We start from the raw sequence: 18,986 nt of genomic DNA, 5'->3' as shown, positions 1-18,986 counted from the left end.
TCTTTCTAAGCTAATGGTAATATTTACTATCTCGCATGTAACTAAAGGTTAAGTGAGCACTAACTGGAGCACGCTATCTGCGCCGGTATATTATTGAAAATTGGTGTTTTTTGGACAGACAGCTAGTGTTCCATTTGGATTGCAGGGTGGCCTAGAGCATGTCCCGATCCACCATATCTATGACTATCTCCGACATCTTCTGGCGGCACAGGTCGTTGGGTGGAAAGTTGAGCGTTGGCGCGCCCACATCCTCCTTGAGTTCATCGCTTCGATCTAAGTACATATCGGGGGCATCCTCCGAAGAGCATGTGCTTATTGGCAGGATATCCAATGCCAGGCCAAGAGCAAAGCGGCCGTATGTCTTCAGCTCCTCGGCGAAACTATGATAAAAGGCATATAATACATTCATTGACTATTTCCCTGTTAAAATCATTTGCTTACAGGTCCTGTAACTTCTGTAATGTGTCGCAGTGGTCCGGCAAAGTTGTGCACAGAATTTGCAGCCATCGAAACAGCTCCTCCGTGTAGATCTTGAGCAAAGTCTGCAGCTGAGCATCCCGCATTTCCTTGGTGGTGCAGCAATATAGCAGATTGGCAATGTCCAGGGCGATGGAGCTGTAGCGTATCAGCTGAAAGTCGAGAAGGGCCACCTCCAGCACCCGCTGCGGATCCTGCGGATCATAGTGGTACAGAAAGTTGTTCACCCAACAGTCGCCGTGGCAAATGGCGGATAACGGCGACTCGGCACTGGCCAACTTCACCATCCGGCCGAAGAAAGAGGAGCTTTCCGCAAATTTGTTCATGGCTATGACGTACTTGGAGTCAGGGGGCAGCACCTCGGACACCATCTGAATGGCGTTCTTGGTAAGGCGCTCGTAGTAGTTTCGATACCAACTCGTATTGGCCGTGCAGAAGATGCCCTCGCTGATCATGCTGCACAGCTTGCTGAACTCCAGCGGTTTCTCGAACTTGTAGGCTAGGCTAAGGCCGTGCAGCTGTGCCACCTGCAGCAGGACGGACTGCGTCTCCTCCAGACTGAGGCCTTTGTGGCGGTCGGACATCTGGAAGCCACGTTCGCGAAGATCCTCTGCGGAAAATTCGGTTTAATAAATTAAAAATGGATCCACGGAAAAGGGTAAAGGTAATTTTACCCATTATGAGCAGATCATGCCTGGCTGAATAGCACTTTGGAATGGCATTGAACACGGGAGTGTCCTGGTTCGTTTTGCTGGCCTGGAACTTGAGCAGTTCAGGCATGATGGTGTTGTAGAACTGCACCTCATTGCTGTGAAATAAGCGGAATTATGAGCCTCTAAGACGCTTTTGAGGATGCGCGGAATTGGAAGTAGATCACTCACCGAAAGAGCTTGTCGCTCTTGTAGGCCTCCCGGGCGACTAGACTTTCCGGCATCACCTTGCAGATGATGTTCTGTTCCCATTGGAGGCTCCTCCGCTTTCCGGTTAGCTTTATGCGATACAGGGCGGCCGTATAGTTGTCGCCCCGGTCGGAGCCCTGGGCCAGCTGCAAAAGTAGTTGGGTGGTGTGGTTTCATAACCTAAATTTATGTGCCACCAGAAGTGTCCTTACCTCGAAGGCATCGATCTGCACTTCCGGTTCCACGTGCTTGAAGATGTCCTGGAACACCTCGAGCGAGAGAATTTTTTTGCTCTCCATTGCGTTTGCCGCTCCCAGTCCGGTAGTTGTTGTTGCTGCTGTCTCCGTAATACCCATTTTTTCAAGGAGTCCTGCGGAGGCTTTTACAGGAAGCCTTACTCTCAATTCTTTGCGAACAATGTGTGTTTATATATTGCTGAACGCGCACTGCTCTATATAGTTTTCGGTTTCCCTTTGCAGCGTTCATTCATCGATTTTGCGCGAACATGTGTTTCTTTTCGCACTGCTACGTGCCTACTCTTCTTCTTCTCTCGCCGTATCCTGTTCGTGCCTTTTCTCCCCTTCGTGCATTGCGTGCCCTAACGCGCTTTAAATGCGAATTTTGAACTGCCCATACCCAAATGACCCCTAATGTTAAAGATATTCATTTATTTAGGGGCCATATTAATAGCTAGCCGTTTTTTCCTTTGGTCGAAAAGTAGTTCCCACAATTCTGACAAGTGTTGAACTTTTTAGCTTATTGCTTCCCGTTATTCATTTCGTAGCTGCAGCCCTGGATAACGTTTCAAGATACTTCATTACGTTGCGATATGATTACGTATATACGCAAAGGCGGCAAATTAAATTATAAATTTGCTATAATACATTTTACTAAAAGTAATGAGCGTCCGCTTACTTAAACCCAATATAAACAGCTTAGTGAAAATAAATAAATAGTGGTATATCGTAGTATAACCAGAGATTCGGGTACCAGGCACCAACTTTTAACTTAGTCCATTAAAAATGTGTTCTTTTGGAAGACGACAATAAAAGGTTTTGATTTATTTTTTATTACAGTATGAATATGTTCTATATTTGTATAATTGAGCTGCTGCTGCTTACAAAGTAGTCTAGAAAAAATGAACATTTGATGTTATTAGTATTACAAGTGGCTCATGCTACCATTATGTATTTTGGGCCGAGAAGCCGCTGCTGCTGTTAACATTCGTATTATCCTGGCTTATAAGCCAAGATGCTAGGCTTGGGCGTTTCGAACGCCATCACTATGCGAGTAGAGTAAGATCCAGAGCAGGAACTGCCAGCCAGTTCGCGATTAGTCCATTAAAGCAGAAAAACTCATAATTGGGACGAGGCCAATTGGAACTTGGCTCGTTTTGGCTGAAAGTTAAAAGCGTGATATGCTTGAAGCAAGTTATTGAAACTAAGCATTTATATTTAAGGTAGCTGCCAGAAGGACACTCACCTGGCGCCCCTCATTGTTACTGCTGCTGGTACGTCACCAGTCCCATGTCCTCCTTCACTTTCAACGGCAGAGGCAGAGGTCTCTGTGGCCAAGTACGTCGCTGGAGCAGCATTTCCGCCCTGGCCAACTGGCGCTGTAGTGCCTGAATGGTGGGATAAATGTGCTGCTCCACGAACTCCGTCACCGTGTACTCGTCGTACACCTCCCACAGCAGCTGCTGCGCCTCCCGCGCCATGGCCCGAAGCTCTTCTATCAGCATGGGCACCCTGCCAGTCAGTTCGCGCACCCGTAGCGGCGAACTGAAGTTGTGCCGCACATTGTAGTCGGAAAGCCAGGCGCTCTGGTCCCGGGTCTGCTGCAAATAGAGACCGATCTCTGCCAGCTTGTCATACAGGCGCAGGGCATATTTGAAAACCAGGTGACCCGGGTAGTTGCAGACAGCAAAGAGCTGGCTGTGATGGGCATTCGGATGCAGTTCCAGCCAGGGTCGACCCGATCGCCGACTGTCCGGCTGGAAGACGCACTGCAGCACACGCAAGAGCTCATTGTCCCGCGGATTGGTGCTGAAATATCCCTTTGAGACGGTAGACAGCGACGTCATCAGACTGGGAATGCCCACTGGTAGGAGTTCGCAGAGTACTGCGAAGTGATCGTACCGCTGCCATCCGGTCAGGGCCAGACCTCTCAATCCTTTTGAGAAGCGTCCGCCTTCCTTGGCGATCACTGCCAGCCAGCGGATGTTGTTCTCAAGATGATGCTGCAGCGGCGGCACCAACAAGCTCTCGCCGAAGGCTCCCTTGAAAGCGGACGCCGTCCAGGCGCTGGGAAAGACCTTGGCATAGGTATCCCACAGCTGTGGCTGGATGTACCGGTATATGTCACTGGCATAAACCCACACCATCGGCTCCACGTAGCTGCCCACTTGCGAGTGCTGCAGCTCGCTGAGAGACATCGATCGCAACTGGTCGTCCCAGATTACCACTGCAAGCTGCGGCCACTGGCGGCGGATGAAGTGCGCCATGCTGACCACGTGCGAGAGAAAGAGCTCACTGCGCAGCCTCTGGCGGCAGGTGGTGCACTCGCCCATGCGCTGCACCTCGTCACAGCCAATGTGGATGTGGGTGAACCGGATAGGTGCCTCGGGAACTGCGGAGGAGGGTGTCGCCTGACCCAAGCACTGCGAGTGCAGTTCAATCACTTGGGTGAGCATCTGCTCCAGCAGCGCCGTGCTCTGCGGCTGGCTGGGGCAAATCGACTGTGGACTCTCAGCCAGCTCTCGCAGCTGCTCGAAGCCAGACAGTTTCAGGACGTATTCCATGTGCCCGAAGGTTTGGACGAGGGGCATTACACTCAGCCCGTGGAGGGCTGCGCACTCCAGAAAGTCCTGCAGAAGAACAAGGCAGGTATATATGTATTTGTATCTCTGCCTAAAGATTTCGAGACTCACCCGCAGTTCGTCCTCCTTGTAGGCATTGTGCGCCGCCAGCGGCTGGAGAACGCCGCTGTAGGGAAACATGTCCTCGTACTCTATGAGCAGACCAGTGGCTCCCAGAGCCCGCAGCACGGGAAGCAGTTGCTTGAGGAAGCTGAGCTTGGGCGGAGCACCCTTCAGATCCAGATGCACCAAACGCTCGGTGGGAGCTCTTGGACCATGGGGCCCGATGCCAGCCACCACTGGGACACCCATCCGCTGGAGCTCGTGCTCGTACTGAGTCTGTCGCTCCGCCGAACTGAGCATTCGCTCGTCCTCCGCATTGGCGTTCAGTTCCTCCATGCCGGCGTTTCTCTGGCGCTGCTGCTGCTCCAGAATCTTGAGGCGTTCCTGCTCGAACAGAAAGCTCTCGGACATGGGCAGCGGGGCCTTCTTGGCCTGCGTGGGCCGCAGGAATCGCACGTTTCCCAGCCGCTGGACTGGTGACGGCGACTTCTCGACGGCGTTATCCTTGAGTCGCTCGGCTCTTAGCACCCGGTTGGCCTGCTCGATCAGCTTTTGGATGATGTGAACCTGCTGGTAGCCCGTGAACTGCTGCTGTTGCTGGCGCTCAGAACTGGAGAGGGCGGCGGAAGGCTGTGCTGTGGCTGTCGTATCGATTAGTATGGCCCATGTCCAGAGGCCGAGAAGCACCAGGACAGACACGACAAGCAGGAAGGAAAGTTTCCGGCGCCAAATAAATATCCACAGATTTGAGTGCATCTGCAGTAGGGAAAAATATGGGTGAGTAAAGAAGCAATATAGCGATGCAATACCGGAAGCTATGGGTTACATTTTATATGTGTTTTATATATTTTTTAATAAGATGGTAAGTTTATTCGATAAAGGTATTTTCAAGCTGAATGTAAATAGTATGGTTTCACACAACAGTATTTTCATCAGTGTAGCTGTGGCAAGACAGCCACTGCAATGCTGCAGAGTAAAAACTTGCATCACTTTTCATAAATATTTGAAGATCCAACAAGTAGCCCCCGGAGTTATGCTATATAAATCCGCCCACAACCGGCGCCCCTAGCCGCACGTTACTCATACGCCACCGAAACGGGCTGAGCAGCTCATTGAGGTTGAGTTAAGGGCTGTTTCCATTGTTGTTCTTGGGTGTCTTGTGGGTCTTGGCTCCTGCCTTTGTGTTTGCCCAACTCCGGCGGCTGTGCACCATGGCAACGAATCCAAGAGACCTAGCAGTGGACAAAAACTACAATACTTTGTATTTGTGATTGGCTCAAGTCGGACAAACTTTAAAATAAAGAACAAATGCAAATGTATTTTAGTTCTTTTTTTCTAGTTCGTGAGCACGATTTTATTAAGTTCTTAACAATAATAATGTGATATATGAAATTTTAAAACCATAGTGTGTTTGCTTTAACCAAAGGTGCCTTTAAAACAATGAAATGGCATAATGTTATTAGGCATCAATCGTTCAACTTTACCCATAATGATATAGTTGATAAATTATTATGATGATTATTTATTTATTATAATTATGATAAATATTATGATGATTGCCTTTTTTAAGAAAATAATTACATTTTACATTCTTTGAAGCCAATTAAATTGTATATAAACGTAATATTTACGCGTATTGTATTTAAAAGTGGACTTAATCTAACTTTAAATTAATTTAACTTTATAGCTGAAACTAGGTGGTTAGACCACTGCGAAAGGAAAAGTGGATTATTGCCGGTCGCATTTGATCGCATTCGCCTAAATAGGCACAACTGGCAGCTTATTTAAATGCCGAGCCATTAAGACGTTGGTTCAGGCATCTCGCACAGGTGGGGATATGGCACAAATAGTTGTATAAAAGTGCTCCATGGATATGGGGCTGGTAAGATGGCAGTATCCTATGATGGCAGCCAACGAAACTGGCACGGTTCGACAGGCGATAAATGCAAGTGCTCAAGTGAAAATGTGCAGCTGTCTCGCTGGCGGAAATTGAATTGAGTTTTCACTGGGTTACCACCAGTGGGCTGAAAGCGGAGCCGTTTAGGCCACTTCTTACTGGGTTCGCAGTTCGTGGTTGGCGGCTGGTGGTTCGGGCTTCGTGGATGTCAGTAAAGACAAACGCGGAATAGTTTCAACTCTTTGTGGACACTTGTTAGTCGGTTGAGTGAAGTGGCTTGGATGAATCAGGGGCGTGACCACCGAAAAGGTGATCTAATGAGAAGTTTGCCATCATTTCTAATAGCCCAGACAAATGTTGACATTGCTTGTAAATGCTTTAATGAAGTTTAGATGTAGCGCTTTAAAATTAAATAGGATTGCTTAAATGAATGTGTGCCAAAATTCGGTGCTGCCTTGGTAAATATATTATATAATAGTATATATTAAAGCAAAAGCAATATTATAGAGATTAGTTTTAAATCCATATTTACCTTAAAACTTGAGATTTCATTTTGTTTATTTCAAAGGTAATGTACTCGTGCTCAATCAACACCAAGTCATCCCGAACTTTATTGTAATTTTTTATAACTCCTTCCATATTTTTCACGCCCAACTGCAACGCAGCACTCACAACCTGCCTGGAATTAGTGTTTAAAGCACCTAATCCTCATCAATTTTGCATTCGGTAAAAGCCAATCGAATTCCGATTGCTGACCCATTTGGCTTAATCCACACTTGCAATACTTCGTCCTCGATTTCTCCTGACTTTCCATCGCCAGTTGTTGCCAAATTTGTACACACGAAAACATTTTCCCTGGGGCATACAAAACGATGGGAGGTGTCGAATGGGGAGGCCTAGTAATCGTGTGGGTTTCTCCTTGGCAGCTCTGCACTTTCCCAACCACAACTACTTTGAATGGATGCTCTCGTTTTTCAGACGCTTTGTTGGCCGATGTTCTTGCCAAGGATGCAAAAATAGAGAAACCAGCTATGCAAACAGTGGCGCCCCAGAAAGGGGTATGATGTGTGTGTGAGTTTGTGTTGTGATGTGAGGCAGAAAAATAACCCTTTTCCTCAGTTTCCGCATTTTATTTCATGTCAATTGCTACACTCTGCATAAATACCCAAATTTTAATTATATTCAATTTTACTAAGATTTATACAACCCCCTTTTTTCAAACATCGCTTTAGTTTAAATCACAAATTGATTTTCTGGAGGTTTTGCACAAGCCTATTGCCTGCATTTGTAAGGAAATAACAAAGTGCATTTAAATGATCATTTCACCTTTAAATCTAAATAGTACTTATTATGGAGATATTTCTCGCAGTGCAAACAATTCACCTTCCCTGTTCGTTACCGACAGATCCTGCCAAGAAACGGTTTCAACAGGACAATGGATTGGTGCTAATTGCCTTTGGTTCGTCAGACAGAACTGAAAATAGTTTGGGGCGACTGTTTTCCAAATTAAATGTAATTGCACCGCAAAATCGACAGGCCAATTTGCAGACGGGCAATTCACGGCGTCCCTGGCCATTTCCTGGGTGGCTGTCACCTCCACCTCCTCATACACCTCCTCATACACCTCCTCATCTAGCTCTACATCCACCGCGTCATCCTGCCCAACCTCAACCCACTCAATGGAGAGCTAGAACGGGTGCTAGAAATAGCTGCAATGTCCTGTGAAGTGTTCGCCCACCGCACAATCTGGCAGCTTGCGAAAAAAATAGAGCAAACACATCTAAAAAATGAAACATGAAAAGCATTTAAAGCGCGAACTGACGGACCTAAAAAGGCACTCAATTCGCTGTTAATGGGCCAGCACTCGTATTCATATTCACGATTTTCGAAGCGTATATTGAATTATATTAGTGGGCAACAACAAGTTTGTTCTTTAGTTTTCCAAAGAAACTCCAATTGAAAAATGTAGTCCGTGGTATCGACAGAGTTAAATTGGTAACTTTTCTGTTTTTTGAAAATATTTGTAGCTGGTAATACGGCTAGTGATAATGCATTCTCTTTTATGTAAGTAGTAAAATTACACAAATTTAATCATTAATCCTGCAAATCCACTACAGCATTGCAATTAAGTTAAGGCGGTGCTGCTTCTGCTCCGACTTCCCATTTAGGGGCTCCCGCATCGCTTATATTGCATTCCCCGCATTGCATTTTCAGCAGAAAATTTGCCTGCCACTGCAACATAAGTGGTGGGGAAGGGGGAGCGGGAAGAAGGAGAGAGCCAGGCCAAAGCTGCCTTAACGTGGCTTTAAGAATACAGTTGCCGGCCAGGCCATAGCTCACTTCTCTGGCCCCTGTAAAGAAATTTACACAGCAAAAAAAATACATCGAGCAGGCATATATAATTTTAAGTAAATAACTAAAAGCATTTTAAGTGCCTCTTTTCATTCCGTAAATAACAGACAAGCGTTCGAGAAGGTATATGGATAAGAATTAATTGAAGGTCAAGTCTACCTTATGCGACTTACAGTACATACGAGTATTTACAAATTTAAGTAATTACTTTTTAAGAAATTATTATTTATTTCCCTGCGCTTTTCCCGCTCGACATGCAAGTTGAAGAGCAGCTGGTTCTGTAAGTAGTAGGGATTTTCCTTGGGTCCTAGTTCCAGAAAGAACCCTGATTCTTTAGATCCCTTGGTATCGTCGTCCTCCAAACGCGGAATGCTGCAGCTGCTCCTACTGTCTTTATTCAGATGCTTGTCCTTGGAACGCTTCGGCGAAGGACCGAAATCGGTGGATGAATCGTCATTAGTTCTGCGTTTCAATCGATTCAAAAGTTGAGCCATTTCGCTAATTTTTGGGCGTCCAGTTGACTTGGTTTGCAGAGGGATTTGGAAACAAAACTTTTATTTTGATCGTCTTTACTACTTTTTAAATAATTGGCCCATTTCCATCCCATTTCTACCATTGTCAGTTTAACGAGAAGCTTCCTACGTTTTTGTGTGAAGTTCCCACAACATATGATCATTTGTTTTAGGTACCTTAAGTAGTGATAGCACCCTTTCTCTCAGTGCAAAGCGTGCTGAAAGGAGGTTGGCGCTGAGTTGAGCACTTGGGCGAGCAAAATATTGTGCTAGTTTCCGCATTACCTTATCGGTCTGAGGGCCATAATCGGAAATTAGGCCATTTAACGCCTTATTAACATCCATTAGCAGTCGGCCACTAATGGACGATGATTCGTGGTCCAGTCAGCCAAGCGGGAGAGCATCCATCTCTCCTCCATTTGATTGCCTCCTCGGCCAGACTTAAGATGCCTCGATAAGCACTCCAACAAGTTTCGCCAGCTGCAAAGGGCTGCACTCTTTACTGGAAGGGAATAAATCGAAGTGGATTGGTGATGGCCAGGATGCATGCCGGTGCAGGCTCTTGAATTAGAAATGCTTGAAGGGATTTTGGGGGATTTTCCATTCGAAATGTATTGGGGAAATCAAGAGAAATAGCTAGGCCACGGCTCCCAAACGGGTATTGTGCAATCAACAACAAAGTATCTATTGGGAAACCAGCAGAAATGCAATGCCATAAAACACTTTAATGCCGCCATAAGCCCTGCTATTTTGTTGCCAACAGAGTAGCAAGAAAATTGGCAATCAAATGTATGCAAATATATCATCTCCCCACGCCACCTCCTCAGTGGAATTCATAATTGGCAAGGCAAACAAACTGTAAATGAAAATGGGAGCAAACAAAAATGGGAACCGAAACTTGTCGCTGTAATGAAAATATCCTGATGAACTGTGCATTTCCCCAGTTTTTCCTCACTCATTTTCCCAGCGCCCATCAACTCAACTAACAAACTTGCTGTGCTGAAAAGAAACGAAACTTTCGCAGAGCTTCGAAAATTGTCTGCATTCCAGGCCAGGTCCAGGTCCAGTCTTAATAAAAACGTTGTTACCTACTTCATAAGTAGATTATAACTGCGAAAGTTTACAGTGAAAAAGCCAGCTCCGTGGCGGAAAATCGAGGAGGGAATATTGGAGGTGGAATTAGAACAGAGCGTTCGTGCAACACTCAGTTTGTCCGCTCAAAAGCGCTAAGCAGCAAAAAGCAAAAGCAGAAGCAAAAAGCAGTTGCAAAAAGCAAAACTGTCACAGCAACAGCTGCTGCGCGAGTAAAAACTGAATCCATAAAAAAGTGTCGGATTTGAATGGCTCGACTGGGCGACACCATGAAAGTCCTGAAAAGACCTCCAGATAAACTTGACACATGTGAGACTAGAAAATTAACTGCCTTAGCACATGATCATATGCGTTACAATTTTAAAACTTTATAATTTTATATAGTTACACATACTTGTGAAATTGTTGTTATTGCCATGCTTTGCTGCAGCCCAACACACCCGACGTCCAATTGGTGTAAAGAAATCACGGCAAGGACACGTAGCTAGTGTCCCGCCTCAAAAAGGGACCCTCAACGACGCCGTGTTTATAATTTGAAATGATTTTGTACTGCATTTTACTACCAACGAAACGGGTGACAGAGCAAAGATAGCGCACATGAAAAGGGGAAATTAGATGGGGAAACGTGATTGGGCATTTCGCTAGCCAGCTGGCTATCCATTTTTCTAGATAGTCCTGTGAGACATAGAAAACATGACCACACAACAAGATAAAGAATAGATACAGTTGTGGTCAGATATTGTTTATCGGGTTGGTTGTGCTCGAGGCTTCTCAACGGACAATGTCCTTGGAACACAGAAATCAATCAGAACTCACACAGCACATCCTGCATCCTGCATCCCACATCCTACATTCTGCATCCTACATCCTGCATCCTGCAAAGCCTCTGGCAGCCAGTCAGACACATATGCTCATCGATTTCAATTGCATTACGGGTTTTACTGTGATTTATGAGTTTCTCTGGTGACAAATAAATTGGAATGCAAGCGGAGAAATGCCAATGCAAAATTAACTTCTTTCTTGATTAATTTTCCACTTCCGGCCAACAATGTGGGCACAAAAAGTTAGATTTCTGACTGTAATAAAGTTATTTTCAAAATATGCAAGCCAAGATGTTTGAAAACTTTGCACAAACAGGTTATAAAAAAAAATGACATTAATTAAAGGATTACCGAAACTGTGTCACACACTGTGCCTAATGGCCGTTTTATTTATGCATATTTTATGTGCACTTGCAGGAACCAAAGTTGAATGTATTTAAACTGAAATTTTAAATCCTTTAATGACTAAATTATAGTCGACCAGAAATGGCTTAAATTTAATGGCACTGTTTTCGCCATTTTTGGATTTACCGCATGAAATCGTTGCTAATTCCTGGCTTTTCCATGGTATATATGGTACTATGCGAGCACAACGCTGCGTATGCGTGATATTTATTTAGCGATAAGAATGCAGTGGCCTGGCCCTGCAAACAATTTGGATCATTAATTCCAAATGTCAGCGGAATGCAAATGCAAATGCAAGTCTATTTGTTTGCACTCGTTGAGTGGATGTGTTTTTGTGTTCATTTTGCAGTTTACAATGCTGCATTTGCACTCGTAGAAGGGTGAAAGCCAACTCCAGAGTCGCCTTTTAATTTTCCCGTAAAAGCCATTAAATTCTCCTATTCAGCAGGCAGTAAAATGCAGACTAGCCTGAGCCCCGCCCCATTCTGGTAGCCGCCCCTCAAGTGCATCGCCTGCTGTGTGCTGACTTGTCGACTGATGACAGCAAATGACGAGCGACGACAACAAAATGTTTACTAATGCAGGCCCAAAGCACCAGCATTTCCAGTGGGCGGAGATCTGGACAGTTAAAGAGTTGGAGGTTGGAGTCTGGTGGGTCTTGGATGAGCATATGGAAAGGCCCTCCTAACAAGGCAGATGCAGACGCTGAATGAATGCACTCCGCTGGGACGCCCAGGAAGCTCCTCCAGCCACTCGAACGAGTGACACCGAGCGCTGATTGATGTTTATGAATTATTAAACAACTGCACACGAAGAGCAGCTCAGCTCAGCTCAGATCCATCTGCTTTCAAATGGAATGGCTGGAAACTGCAATTTGAGCACAGATTGTCGCAGCACCAGATTAATAGGCTTAAGCCCTGGAAAGAACATAAGTGTAACTGATTTAATTTCATGACGAGCTCAAGCTGAGAGCCCTTGGATCCACCTTAAAATTGAAATCGTTATACCCGTTACTCGGGTATACTAATTCTTTGAAGACTATCTGATACCCGTTACTCAGCTAGTGAAAGTGCGAAGGAGAGTCTTCAACACTGACAGTTTTTGGCGGTTTGTGGGCGTTAGAGTGGGCGTGGCAAAAAGATTTTTGGCAAATCGATAAAAATTTACTAGACTAATACAAAAATTAAAAAATATGAAAACATTTTTCAAAAGTGTGGGCGTGGCAGTCTTGGGCGGTTTGTGGGTGTTATAGTGGGCGTGGCAACATGAATCGACAAACTTGCGCTGCGTCTATGTCTCTAGTCTGCATGCTGATTCTTTCTAGCTTTTGTAGTTCCTGAGATCTTGACGTTCATACGGACGGACAAACAGACGGACACACGGACATGGCCAGATCGACTCGGCTATTGATCCTGATCAAGTCCACAAAGTCGCATAAGGACCGAGTTTTAAGTTTGCATTGACGCCCCTTTTTCCACGCCCACACAATGCAAACTTTGCTGCATATTCCGCATGCATGGTATTTTGGCCTGACTTCTAGCCAAATGTCAACCAGGACATGTCAAACACTTCGTTCCAACTTTTGGCTCTCTGCTTAGATGGCTTTGGGCATTAGCTAAGATCAACAGAGTGAGTCAAACTGGTTGGACAGTTTTGAGGCGATTGAATTTGGCAAGAGTGGCCTGGATTTAATGAGACCAGTTCTGGATGTACGAGTGTGTCCACAACCGCATCCTGTAATCTATCTTGCAGTGCAGCAGAGCACACAAGCCAACGCTAAGCCAATTAATCAAAGTCAGTCCCTGGTGCAGTGTGGGGCAACACGGCGTATGCGCAACTCCGGTTGAGCTGTCACCCGCACACTTTTGCCACTCAAGCCACTTCCCCTCGCCGCCACCTAAAATGTCTTAAAAATTAATTAAGCCAAGATGGGAATGGCAGGGAGAGGAGAGCAAACGAAAGGAGATTAGCTGACGGAAGTGGGCCAAAGCCAAAGCAAAAGCCCAAGCCAAAGTCAAATGTAACTCCTGCTAAGTCGGAAACCTATTTAAGTTTAGACAAACAATGCGGATGGCACTGGGTTTCCATATTTTGCAACAGCATTTTCCTGCCTTTAGCCACATTTGCATAATTCCCAGTGACTGCGTGCAGCAATTAAAATATTTTCACTAATTTCATTCGGCAAAGCGAGCATTACCATGGAAATTATAACAATTCAAATGTTTTAAGTGCAATAGAAAATACCCATCAGTCTCGCACCCAACTTTGCATAAACACACCACCCTTTTGCGATTTGCATGCCGTATATTCAAATGGGAATGCAAAGTGTGAGCATCAAAAACGGCAACAAATAAACGTTGGATTTATTTCGACACTACGAAGCTCCAACACGCTGCACTTTGATTTTAATTTGCATCATAACAAACATAGGACGTGCTTTGGGCGATTTTGTTTTAAATGGTTTACATGGAAATGGAGTCCTAATGGTCAATTAGGGCAGCACTTTCTCTATTGTGCAGTGCTTAATTCAATTTTGCCCTTAAAATCATATCTGAAGTATCTCCAGTTTAATATGTGTATTTAATACAAATTTCATTGAAAAATGAACTTTAACTTGTATAGCTAGAAAACCATCATGTTTATATATGTGTGTATCTCATGGTAGGAAAAAGTAAGAACAATACGCAATCATACTTTCGCCCCCTGACTATTTTCCAGATGATTTCTATTCCTTGGGTGAGCACCGTTTTAGATTGAGCTCGTTGGCTACCAAACAAAATAACGAAATTCTAACGAGCAGGGCTGCTCCGTTTGGGGGGCACGAAATGAGCATAGGAAACTTTTGTCTGCGGTCTGCACGACTCCTGCCAACTGGTGCCAGTTCCGGTGGTGGCCATGCTCATGCCCTGCATCCCAATCCCTGAACCAATTTTACACCCATTCCACTTTGCATGCGAGAGAAGAATGCGGCGCACTTTGCATGCCTTCCAAATGAGATTCCGCTGCGAGCTTAATGCTATTGTTGCATGTTGCACGTCGAGGACCCTTATCCACCGTATCCTCCGTATTCTGCGCATCCTGTAGCACGTCTCGGTTGTTTACACTCGCAATGTTTTCGTTTTGCTTGTCACCGTCACCGTCTACCCAAATACCTGCAGTTGCCGCCGCCGACGCCCTGCTGATCCACTCTGCATTTAACTCCTCCCGCAGGATATGTCCTGACTTCAATACGCACTCATGCAAATATAATCGGGGCACACGCACGGCGCTCTCCATGTGGCTCCTTTCCCTTCGCCCTGCTATCCATATCCCCTGCTATCCGAAGGACATGTCCCCATGCGATGTCATCGGCAGAGCTCTAAATAACTTTTAAATGAAGCACAGGATGCATGCATGACCGCCAAACAACTGGCCACAGTGAGCCAACAAATAGTGGGCACACTGGGAATGCTAAGTTCATGTATTTACCGGGACTTGGATGCTCGCCAGGATACGGAAATATATGAGTTCTTCAGGCCTTTGTCTAATCTCTTGGGGATTATTATATCGGTTTTCTATTTGCGTACTGAGTGTTTAAGGGGCTTTACTTTCGAAATGAATAGCTATTTTATTGAATTGAAATATTTATATTAATGCTGAGTATACCTACAAATTGATAAACGAATCCTGAGCTGAGCTGTTCGAGATAATCGGGTTGTTGCAGCATCATTACCGGAATACGATATATTTCGGAAAGCTCTTCCGTTCGGGTAATCCTCTTGGAGCGCCACATTTACCCATTCCCTTGTCCGCAGGTTGCGTTTCACGCATGGATGCTCCAAGCTTCTCTGCACCGTTTCTCCCGAATTTCTTTTAGATTTCACTCTGGCTTTTTTGGGACTCGAACTCGACGCATCTGGACGTCCTGGACAGCCTGGGCAGCAGGTCTCGTGGGATGGGTTTCATTGTTTTAAACTATGCACATTCTGCAGGGAGATGTATGAGTGTTGGCCCTGCTCATGCGTTTATGAAAATTGTTGAGATATACCGGGACTGCCCCTTTTTTCCATTTTCCATTTACCATCTACCATTTTCACACACATCTTTGGACTCGCTCGCGGTGGCCGAAGTGTGAATGTGTGAATAAATAAGTTGTGTGTGAGCGCGCCAAAGTTCCCCAGTTTGCGGTGGCTTATAAAATATTTAAAAGTAATTTTGGCGCGGTTATCAAAATTATGTTAATTAACTGTGTCTGCGGTGCTTTAATTAGGCCATATGAAGAATATGCAGTTGTTAATCATCCCCCCGATGATCCCCCCGATGATAAACAGAGATAGCCCAGGTATTTGTGCACAAGCACTTAAGAATACGGCTAAAAGAAAATAAATGTAGCCTACTTCCAAGGGCCAAAATCAGCTTCCTATACAAAAGATGTATAAAGCAGCCTTTAAAGGTTATCGAAATGCACAGTAGTGTGGACTTATAAATGCTACGTATACTCTCGATTAAAGGCTTGCAGAACAAGGTATTCTGGTCCTTTGGGAATCCATGTCGGTCACCACCACACAGGGTATTAATACTTTACTGCTGCTTTCGAGGAGCTCTTGGAGGGCGGAGATTGTAATGCAGCCGTTGGCCCTTTGCCGCTTTTCAAGGCAATTGAATTACAAGTGCAGCAACCTGAAAATACTGCCAGCACTTGGGCTGCAAGACGACAAAGGCGGAGAGAGCCGCAAGGAGGCACGAGGATGAGGCAAGGCGGAATCGGAAACGGATACGCCTGCCACCGGAGTGCGGGGCTTCATAAATCCTGACTGGCAACGACCACAGCACCCGAAAATCCGCATCCCCCGACCTCCATCCGATCCCCTGAAATATGCTTGCGTCAGTGCGATGCCAAAATCCGGCTGCAGATGCTCCACCAAGCGATACAAGGCGTGCCGCCTTGTGAAGGTCCAACGGAAAGAGGGTACTTATCCTATACACAAATTATTCACTCTCATGCGCTTAATCCGCAAAAAATACTATAGTCGGACTCGTCAAAATGGATATTCCTGGAAGTCCCACTTAATTGACTAATAATAAAAGGGATTGGGCAACAAGTGTAACCTTGGTTGTATTTTAGAAAATAATTAAAGCTGGGAACTGTAAGCTTCCAGGAAAAGTTTTGAAAAGTTATATATTTCTAATCCTTATCTGTTTTATAAGCTATATAAAACAAACTAAAAACGGGCAAATTTAAAGGTGCTGACTAAAGAAGTCCTACTGTAGGTGACAGACAAAAAAGGACACTCATCATCATCAGTTTGCCATTCCATTCTCCTGTTCCTTTCCTGTTACCGTCCTCTGCTGCAATTGTTCCAGGATTCGTGTGTGTGTGTCTGTGTGCGTTAATCAATGTGCAGAAAGCATTAAATTGTCAAGCAATTAGTTGGGGTAGAATAAAAAGAATAAAGTTAAATAATAAAGTTAATGCCATTAATTAAAGCTGGATTCAATTACGCAGAGTTATGAATCAGTTGGATTATCGCACAGCACATTAAATGTAAATTAATACAGATTTGTGATCCCAGCTGGGGAGAAACTTTTCCACTAATAGCGACAGCTGCAGATGCTGCATGCTTGAGTCCTCGGGAGCAATGCAACTCAGTGTTTCCGGCTCGAAATGTTTCTAATTGAATGGCCCGCCGAACGGGTGTGTGTGTGTGTACATCAGAGAACTGCAGCAAGCCACCGGCACCCTAAGTGCACCCGCTAAACACCGGGAGTCTCCGCACCCGGGTGTTTGGAGACACCCTATTTTTAGCAATGACAAACACCCGGGTGTTTTGCCACCAGGGTGATTTTCTGTACTTGCACAAAAACACTCGGGTGTCTGCAGTGCAAAGAAGTTTAGGATGGGTGACGCGCAAGCAACGATCAGCCGCAGGTACTTTTCTGTATGCATAAAAATTGTATGGGTGGAAGCGAGACACGGTCCAAAATATTAAGGGTGAATGGAAACACCCAAGGAAAAGGTCGTGCACATGTTTTTGCGTTTTGATGTATCTAATGTCTTAACAAAAAAAAAAACTTAGGTATTATTTAATAATATATTATTAAATAGTATTTATACTTAATTAACATAATTCTATTTCTATTGTTTTTTTGCTTGTTTTTTTTTTTTACCAAAACACCCGGTTGTTTTGCCAGACACCCGGGTGTTTCCGAGAAAAAAAGGCACTTGCCTTTTTCTGCATGTTTGCCTTCTCTACCCTTCGTTATGAGTGGCAAGTGTGATCGGTACCCGCGACGTAGGGTTTGCAGACACCCGAATATTTTGAGCGGGTGTTTGTATGTACCCGCGAAGACCGGGTGAGTGGCACCCGCACTCAAAGTTGTTGAGTGTGATCAAGGTGGCAAAAAATGCCGCTCCTGCAGTTCTCTGGTATACATACATATGTGTGCACTTCGGGGGGATGGGGCCAGAATTCTCCAACAGTGCACAAAACTAATGTTTGTATGCGAAAGTCAACAGGAGTTTGGGAGCCCATGCCACAAAACACACCGACATCAGCAAAAAATCTGATTTCGATTCCAATTTAGAGTGAACGGGAGAAAAATGCGACCCTTGGGAAATGTCGCCCTAGATTTTGACAGAATTAGAAATGCAAACGGATTACCGGGCAACCGATTTGCCCAATAAAATCTGTCATATAAAACTGACAAAGTGAGGGGAATCGGTAGCTCCAAAAAGCGAGATTATTCATTTCGTAAACGATTGCCCTCTGAGGGGGCTTTCTACTAGGGAAAAAAAGAAAAGGGCGCAATCTAAATGTTCCATTTGAATGCCCAAACACTTGGCTCGACACTTTTGAGTGCCCATTGAAAACTGGCAGTATAAGGACCATACGCAAAGTAGACGAAGCTCTTATACTATGAAACATCAATGGTTTAAAGTGCGTTTAGGGACACCATTAAAATTCGGGCATCACGTGCTCGTTGGGTAAGCTAAAAAATAAATAACTATGTTCCATTTGTTTTTTAGCCATTTTCGAACTTAACTGTTAAAGCCGTTTATCGCCTTTGCACTCGAGTGGCAGTCAATCAACAGTGCATTTGCTCTAACGGCATGGCGTCGAAATCGCGCGAATTGCAGCTCTTTGAAGAGCACGAAACCGCAGCGCACGTAGCGCAATCGCGAACAGTTGCAGTTGCACTAAACCTCCGCACTGTTTATGCCTCGGAAATATTGCTTCGCTTAGGGGTTTTTATTTGGCGGCAAGCGGAGGTTCTTGCGCACTGAATGCGTTTCGAACAAACACTGTTATTTTCCGAGCCCCAAACATAAACAAACGGGGTGGCTGGTCACACTGCCAGTGTTAACTTAACAGCACTGCAGTTGCGGGCCAACAACAATATAAATGCATATACATGGAAATTACGCCGGCTTTTGTAAGTCCCCGCCCTGAAGTGCAGCTGAAGACTGCAATCTTACCAATCAACTTACCCATTGGCAAATGAGGTATTCTTTGACTCTTAATCATTTAGGCGCACTATTGTAATATTGAAGAAATTTACTTTATCAGCGAACTTCTATGCACTTCCTTGGCGAATTGCCTACGAAACATGGGCAACGCTGCCAGACAACCT

The 18,986-nt window shown here is 45.0% G+C and overlaps 3 protein-coding genes across 7 annotated transcripts; all 3 read right to left on the bottom strand.

Moving 5' to 3' along the window:
* Positions 1-48: 48 nt before the first annotated feature.
* Positions 49-2,113, bottom strand: LOC120451283. 2 transcript variants are annotated; one of them, XM_039634828.1, is made up of 5 exons: positions 1,589-2,113; positions 1,359-1,522; positions 1,152-1,285; positions 442-1,087; positions 49-380 (listed from the first exon to the last, which is right to left on the bottom strand). In XM_039634828.1, the coding sequence occupies exons 1-5, from the start codon at positions 1,730-1,732 to the stop codon at positions 152-154; spliced, it is 1,317 nt and encodes a 438-aa protein (XP_039490762.1). In that variant the 5' UTR covers positions 1,733-2,113; the 3' UTR covers positions 49-151. The 2 variants fall into 2 exon arrangements, with proteins under 2 accessions (XP_039490762.1, XP_039490763.1); XM_039634829.2 differs by lacking the exon at positions 49-380 and having other exon boundaries at positions 493-671; positions 817-1,087.
* A 311-nt stretch (positions 2,114-2,424) lies between these two features.
* Positions 2,425-18,955, bottom strand: LOC120454519 (hexosaminidase D). Of its 4 annotated transcripts, none has more exons than XM_039639882.1 (4): positions 18,844-18,955; positions 4,306-5,052; positions 2,859-4,242; positions 2,425-2,773 (listed from the first exon to the last, which is right to left on the bottom strand). In XM_039639882.1, exons 2-3 carry the CDS (start codon positions 5,050-5,052, stop codon positions 2,875-2,877), a joined length of 2,115 nt encoding a protein of 704 aa, XP_039495816.1. In that variant the 5' UTR covers positions 18,844-18,955; the 3' UTR covers positions 2,425-2,773; positions 2,859-2,874. The 4 variants fall into 4 exon arrangements, with proteins under 4 accessions (XP_039495816.1, XP_039495817.1, XP_039495815.1 ...); XM_039639883.1 differs by lacking the exon at positions 18,844-18,955 and adding an exon at positions 18,399-18,662 and having other exon boundaries at positions 2,425-2,796; XM_039639881.1 differs by lacking the exon at positions 18,844-18,955 and adding an exon at positions 18,399-18,662.
* LOC120454521 lies at positions 8,596-18,963 on the bottom strand. Its single transcript, XM_039639887.1, has 2 exons — positions 18,844-18,963; positions 8,596-9,559 (listed from the first exon to the last, which is right to left on the bottom strand). Exon 2 carries the CDS (start codon positions 9,037-9,039, stop codon positions 8,734-8,736), a length of 306 nt encoding a protein of 101 aa, XP_039495821.1. The 5' UTR covers positions 9,040-9,559; positions 18,844-18,963; the 3' UTR covers positions 8,596-8,733.
* Between the last annotated feature and the right edge of the window lie 23 nt (positions 18,964-18,986).

This window comes from Drosophila santomea, chromosome 3R (assembly GCF_016746245.2).
Source record: "Drosophila santomea strain STO CAGO 1482 chromosome 3R, Prin_Dsan_1.1, whole genome shotgun sequence".
NCBI classification, from domain to species: Eukaryota; Metazoa; Arthropoda; class Insecta; order Diptera; family Drosophilidae; genus Drosophila; species Drosophila santomea.
This window is presented reverse-complemented; position numbering and strand designations above follow the sequence as displayed.